A 7,712-nucleotide genomic window follows, 5' to 3' on the forward strand; every position below is an offset into this window, starting at 1 on the left:
TATTTTTACCAATCTATCTTTTCTCAAGCATATTTATGGTAGAAAATCTTTTGATGATAATTCTCATACAAACTTTTCACAGCTATTTTATGGGAATGCTAGTAGTAACCATTTATTTTTTAGCATATTTAATGGCATGCTCAGGACCCTCAACCGTAGGGTTCTAAAGTATCTTACACCTCCATGGTCGAGGTTTAAATAATGCAAATAATGGTCAAGCTAAAGACCTTAAATAAGCGCTTCTTGGGAGGCAACCCAAGTTTCCTTCTTTGTTTCCATTTTTGGTTCTTTCTTTATTTTCATTTATGCTTTATTTTATTTTCTAACCCACAAACCCTATACTTACTTTTTCTTGTTATATCTTCTTTTAAAGTTTCATGGATATGGAGAAGTGTGCTTACCTTGAGGAGAGGGAACAGATAACTGAATGACCTGAACATATTTTGAGCTTCGTTGGGTAATTTCTCTCCAATAATATTTCTTCTCCATTAATATTTTTTATTTTTACTGAGACATAGAAAAATGTAAGTCTGGGGGGATGTGCATATTTTTGGGTTCTTAGTTAGATGTAGTTATATTGCTTTTGATTTCTTCGTGCATAATAAATTTTTTCGGCTAGTTGCATCACTCATCATATCAATGATGGTTTGTCTTCTAGCACACTTATTTTAGATTTCATTGATTTGATATTTAGAGCTAGTATGTTTGTTGATCTAATTTTTTCTATCATTAATAGCATGAAGTGAGCTATGTTTTTATTGAAAGAATTTGAGTTTTGGCCTAGTTTTAGGATCTCTCTACATTATACCTTGGTTTGATAGTAGAAAGTCTAAAATTTGTCATGATTCATAGAACCATTAGTACTTGTGCTTCTAAGGTAATCTCTCAACTACATTTTGAGAGATCCTAAAATAATAATTCTGCAATGGGTGCAACTCCTTCTTATGTTCACAATACTTTACTAAAAAAAAGAGGGTAAAAAATGGTGTCGTGAGTGGAAACTAACTAGATACCCCTTTGAGATCGGTAAGGGTTACTAGGGAAATATCTATCATGTTTCTCTTGATACCGAGTATTCCTTTGAGACCTTATGTAGACCGGTGCGAAGCACCTTGAGAGGGATGAACCATGCGTGTGGTAGGTAAATGTCTATCACCGAAAGTATAAGGAAAAATGGTTAGATGATGACTTAACTTTAAGTAAGGTTTGACACTTTAAAACTCATGACCACTTTTTACACTGAGCACGGAGAACTAACTCTTAGGCCACTTTTTAAGTAATTTTGATATCTAGCTCACCAATGATACTATATGATAGGATTGGTTGCGATTCATTAGGGATTATGATGCTTTATTCTTTCAACTCATGAATCTGGATGCAGGTTTTTGCTTGAGGATAAGCAAAAGTTTAAGTCTGGGGGTGTAATGAGCGTAAATTATATATAATTTTTAGCCTTATTTAACGCTCATCTACTTGTAATTCATTGCATATGATCTACTTTATCACACTTTATTTCTTTATTATTACATGCTGCTACTCCTTTTGCTTGAAGATCTGCTCTTTGTATGTTTTTGATTGACAGGATGTGATTCAAAGATAAAACGATGCATATTTGATGGTGGAGCAAGAAGTGAAGAAAAGAGACTCGCATTGGTCGTGCTCGTCATTACGGGCGGGTCTCTTACGTAGCAAACATGAAGAAATGGAGAAAAAGGAATGACACAAGCCAAGACGAGGTCGTGCCTTCCATACAGAAAAGCTACCTCTCTGGACCGTGCCTCTGAAACAGAAGAACTCCAGCTTCAGGTTGTGCCTATAAGGCACGGTCGTGCCCCTGAAGCAGAGCCACAACATCCTCAGGTCGTGCCCCAGAAATAGAACCCCTGCTTGGTGTGGTCGTGCCTAGCAGGCACGGCCGTGCCTCCTTTCCATAGCAGCAACTTTCTCTGGTTGTGCCTATTAAGCACGGTCGTGTCTCCTTTCCAGAGTAGTAACTTTCTCTGGTCGTGCCTACCAGGCACAGTCGTGCCAGCGGGGAGTCAACACTGAGTTTTTCGACCGTTCTGTAAGACACGACCATGTCATTCCACCAAATATGGTCGTGTCAGCAGAAACTTCCCTCGATCTTTTCTATCGCGCCATGAGACATGGCCATGTCGCTTCAAACTTTTTGATCGTGCCACGAGGCATGGTTATGTCTCCCTTGGAATCCTATTTAAATATCTTTCACAACCCTTTTGGGGGCATCTGGGGAGAGATCTAGGGAAACCCTAAGGTCTTGGCTTGAGGGCGGTGCCTCCCCTCTCCTAGGGAGGTTCGGAACACTTCATCTTCATCGATCCGTCTTCGTCGATCCATCCTACTCCGGAACAAGAAGATCTTCCAAGGATTGCCTGAGCATCAACATAAGTTTTTCCCTTTTTTATGGATGATGATTTTCGTATTTTCTTATTGTAGCCTTCTTGTAATGGAGTAGATCATTAAGTTTAGAATGTAGGATGAACATTAATGTAATGATGGTGATGTAAGAACCAGTTCATATTATTTTTTTCTTATTCTATGAAGTATTTATTCTTGTTTCATGTATTGTGTACCTTGAACGTGTTTGATATGTTTATGTGAGCGTAAGTACATGATTATGAGGGGTAGACTACGGTGTAGGGAGATCTTAGGATCATATAACCGAGGTGCCTTGTGACAGGAGGTGAACCTTTTTAATCAGACTTTCTGAGGAGATCCTTTCATGGTGGTAAATTCCCATAAGGAATAGCTAGCAGCTATTGATGACTAGGAAGAGGTCCTTAATTGAGTACTCGGTGACAGAGGGTAGGATACCAGTAGTATTGTTAGAGTGCTCAGTGACAACAGAAGAGCTATAGAACTAGGTTATTTAGGTATCATCCTGAACTAGTAATCGTAGCATTAGAGGGTAATGATTTAATTTCGATGAAGCTTGACGAGATTTAGTTGGTATCTTAGTTAGAATCCCTCCAAGACTATAAACATGGAGAGTAAGAGAGTAAACATGGATTAAGGACGTCGCTTAGCATGAATGTGAACCTGAAATCCTAGACTCATCCATCTCATCCATTTCCTCCATCTCGTTCTATAAACCCCCAAGCCAATCTCTCTCTCTACCTAGTCCACAATTCTTGACTTTTTCGCTTCTTTTAGAGTCTAGATAACTAGTCTTGTGACATCACCATTGCTATCAACAATCCCTATGGATTCGATACTTTTTATTACTTGATGACACTCATATACTTGCGGGGGCTATCAGACGTGACATTAAATATGTGAATATTTCTATAACACACTAGCCAAGTGAAGGAAGTCAATAGATGATCACATATTCCTAAATTTGTAGTTACACATTTCAAAATTTAACCTCAGCTTTAAGTTCCTAACCATACAATTTATTGATTGATTAAGGGTATTGTCAATGAAATTTTAAAGACAAAAAGGCATACAATAAAGTCCAGCTGTATAGCAATAACAACACAAGATAATCGTTATTTTACTAAATCATATTGGCAAGGTACCATATAATATTAATCTATACATCATATTAATTCATTTACAGATTAGTATAAGAAAAAACTTACATATTATTTATAAGATTGATCAAAGAGTAAAACTTCATCCACACTATGATTTCAACTATCACTGCTACTGTGATTGTTTTTTCACAATGATAAAAAAATATTAGGCAGATTACAAAGATGTCCCTGGCTACAATATTGATAAGAAAATTTTGAGATGTGATCATCCCCTACGTTGTACAAATTATCTGGAATATTGGTTGACAAAATTTAAGAAGTATTTAAAATTTTTCAAGCTAGCGTTATAGTTACTTATACCTAGCGGCCAACACCTCGTTTGAACCCTACTCTAATTTTTCAAAGCCACTTCTTGAGCTAGGTTTTGTCAATTTCAACTTCGTGGTCATGAGGGAGGTGTGTGGTCAGGAGCAACTGCCTCATGAAGACTATCGGAGAAATAAACTGTACTATTCGTCGGAGAAGAAATTGCACTAGAGCTACGTTAGTTATGTTTTCTCCGATCACCTAGTCCATGTACAATAAGTTGAAAAATTCGCTAGATATGAAACTCCACTAGATCAATGATTTTAACCTATGCTCCTTTCCCGTTTACTCTAACAAGAAGTTGCTTTGTTCGTTGGAAAGTATTTGGCATTGGGCTAACGTTTGTCAGCTTCTCTTTGTTTAGCTTTTTCATGAATAAGAAGATCATCATTCATTAAAAAATAAGCACCATTCACTGAAAAAAACATTACACCTTTCGTCGGTCGTCACTTTTGGTTTGGAAAAAAGTTGCTTTCTCCAAGAAGATGCGAGCTTGGTTCAGAGTGGTCTTTAATTCGAATGCACATGAGATTGTCGTGTGATTTTTGGAAAGGGTAAAATAGGAAATGAACTCACATGAGGTTACACGATTTGGACATTCCCAAAATCAAGTAAGCGATTTAGGTAAAACGCATAACTAGCTACGCGGTTTGGGAAAATGTCAAAAAATTCTACAATGAACATAAACAAAAACAAAAGAAAAGAAAATTTGGTATCCCAAAAAAGATTAGAGTTTAAAAATAAAGCCCATAAGCCAAAGAATAAAAGACTCTATAAGAAATAATAATAACTAGTTAAGTAATGGAATGACTATGGAACAATAATTTTTCCTTATTTGATGAGTTCCTTGTGCTTCTCTATTTATAGCTCAAAATGAACTTGAATAAGCAACTAGTTATTTATTTAATTCCAATCAACTTAAATTTTAATCAGTCAACATTTAAATGTAGATCACGGAAGGCCTTGTCATTCAATTCACTACTTGTCCAATTGACTCAAATCCATTTCAATCGACTCAGTGCATGTTCAGTCAGATCACAAGCTTGCCTTTCAACTAATTGCAATTCAAGTCAACTCAAAATACACTGAGTCAACTCAAATTCAATCGGTCGATTGAAGCGGATAAGATCCACTTGAGCAGTTTAATATTTCAATTTCAAATGGTTCATTTCCCTCACTTTTCTTTATTCATGATTAAAATATTTCAAGAGTTAAATTTCAATAAAATTGAAGCAATGTCCTCTGGTAGTGGTTAATTATAGCTTTCCGAATTATTTTCTTATAGATGATCGTGTGAGAGTAAACGTGTGAGATCATTGGATGATGGATTTCATCTTTTACTAAAATAATTAAAATATTTATATCATGTAATTTTAGAATAAATCAATTCTATACTGTAAAGGAGAACTAGCTAGAAATCCAAATTTTATCGAAATGGAAGTATTTTTATTTCAAAAACATTAATTCTGTCACAACTCCAGATCACAAATTATGCTCAATATGTATGAACTCTTCTAAGAATATTTATCGTAGTTTTGAGTCAAAATTATTTGATGGACAAAATGACAAAGTAAAACTTTGATTTGTTCCATCAAATAAAAAAAGGGACAGAATGTGCATGCTTTGCTTGAATTATTGTCCAAAGAATATGTAAATGATAATCATCTCAAAAGTCGCCGTACAGGACCTTGCTTTGCTTGAGAATGTAGCGATCCATTAAGCAATCTAGCAAGCGAGCTTGAGATTCTTCGGCGTATATAACGTAACATTATCAGTCACCTGAATGATAGAGCTATTTCAATTCCTTGCGCAATTTCTTTCCTTTAGAGTTTAGATGAATAGCAGCGAAGATGCGGGGATTGAGACATCACTGGACATGAACTGGGTAGCCTCATTGGAAAAGAGGTTGCCAGACACAAATTTTAGGGATAGAAACAGAGAGCCAACAATCTACAGAATCCCTGATATCTTGAAGAGGGTCGACCGCCGAGCATATGAGCCATCGCTCATCTCGCTCGGCCCCTACCACCGTAACAAACCTCGTGTACAGGCCATGAATAAGCTCAAATGGAAGTACCTCAGGTTTGTCCTCGATCAGAATTTGGGTGTGGCCTTGGTGGACTATGTGGATCGAATTAAGAAGCTGGAAACGCGAGCACGCGATGCCTATTCGGAAGAAGTGAAGATGAGCAGCAACAGTTTCGTGGAAATGATGTTGCTAGACGGATGCTTTGTGATGCTTACAATAATGGAGTGGAACACAGCGATGGAGATTTCAGATGAGAGTACCTTGTGGACTCGAGCTGAAGTACTAGAAGATATCTTCATGCTCGAAAACCAGCTTCCTTTCTTTCTTCTTGAATCTTTGTATGAAGCTGCATTTCCTCTCGGCGCTCTCGTCGCTCCCTTTCGACATCAAACATTCAAGTTCATCCGCATGCATACCTCAACCAACTTGGAATTTCCCTCCGACAATGAGACTTTTCACCACATAATTCATCTTTTTCTTTCTTGCATTGATCCGACAAGAAACTATGGCAATGATGATCAGTCCATATTTTGCTTACTCAGCTGCTTTAAACCACGACACGTATCATTGCCATCAAGCTTGTTATACGTGTGTCCGTCTTTGTTATCGCAGGTGATCAAGAAGATATGCAGTACCGTTCGAGATAGTGTTCGAGATGCTAATTACCTCGAGATGGATTTCAATGGCTCTCAAAATGCTAAACCCACGGATCTCCATGTTGTAGACCATTTTTGGATTCCCAGTGCTACAGTTCTTAATAAAGCTGGAATTCACTTTGAAATAAAAAAGAAGGCCAAGAGTTTCTTGGATATTACATTTCATAAAGGCAAGTTGCAGATTCCCAAACTTCAAATCGACTACAATACCAACTCTCTCTTGAGGAATCTTATCGCGTACGAGCAATGTTCAATGCGTTCCGAGTTCCATGTTTCATCCTATGCGAAACTTATGGATTACATCATCAATACAGCAGAAGATGTGGAATTGCTTCAAAAAGATGAAATCATTATTAGCGGCTTAGGGGATAGCCAAGTAGTTGCCACTCTCTTCAACAAACTTCCCATGCATGTGGCCGTTCAGTGGAATGATAAAACATACCTTTTCAAGGCCATAAAAGCCATGCTGGAGCAAAGCAACACTAAATACAGCAAATGGCGCATAATGTTGAATCGCAATTACTTTGGTAATCCTTGGGCAATTATCTCATTGTTTGGGGCTCTTGTCTTATTTGTTCTTACTGTGATACAGACCATATATGCTATTATGAGCTATATTCCATCGCGAAACTAGCTTCCTCACTTAAAAGTAGAATAATGCTTGTTGTTGTTGTTCAGAAACTAATTTCTGTTGTATCATACATATATGTATGCATATGAAGAGATGTGTTGTTGATGAATAAAAGGATACTTCCTGAATTCTATAAATACAGAGGTTGTTTCTTTCCATGCTATCCACCCTAGCTAGGAGCTTGTTGAGAAGGTCAGGGGAACTTGAAATATGGCTCATTCTAAACCCCCAGTCTCACCATAGCTAAGTTAGGAAAAAATTGCATTAAGTACAAAATATTCCAGTACTCTTTCCCACTCTATGCCCCATATAGGATAGATAGGCCCTACAATTTCTTACTTAGCTTGATAATAGGCTCCATCTTCCTTCCCTATTTTGAATGACCTATCTCCCTAACTATTGTAGACTTATAGCGAACTAATTCACCTTAGACTAGTCTCATTTATTCTTTTCTTAGGTAAAACGAGAAATATATATTTAGAACTGAATGACTATATATTCCACTCCATATTTTAGTTTGGTCTTTAGGA

At 37.1% G+C, this 7,712-nt stretch overlaps 1 protein-coding gene across 1 annotated transcript; it reads left to right on the top strand.

Moving 5' to 3' along the window:
- Window positions 1–5,700: 5,700 nt before the first annotated feature.
- LOC141844687 (UPF0481 protein At3g47200-like) lies at window positions 5,701–7,185 on the top strand. Its single transcript, XM_074732686.1, has 2 exons — window positions 5,701–6,407; window positions 6,618–7,185. The coding sequence occupies exons 1-2, from the start codon at window positions 5,701–5,703 to the stop codon at window positions 7,183–7,185; spliced, it is 1,275 nt and encodes a 424-aa protein (XP_074588787.1).
- Window positions 7,186–7,712: the final 527 nt, after the last annotated feature.

Source organism: Curcuma longa, chromosome 14 (genome assembly GCF_044706935.1).
Source record: "Curcuma longa cultivar G26 ecotype Majalengka, Jawa Barat chromosome 14, ITB_CL_G26_1.1, whole genome shotgun sequence".
NCBI classification, from domain to species: domain Eukaryota; kingdom Viridiplantae; phylum Streptophyta; class Magnoliopsida; order Zingiberales; family Zingiberaceae; genus Curcuma; species Curcuma longa.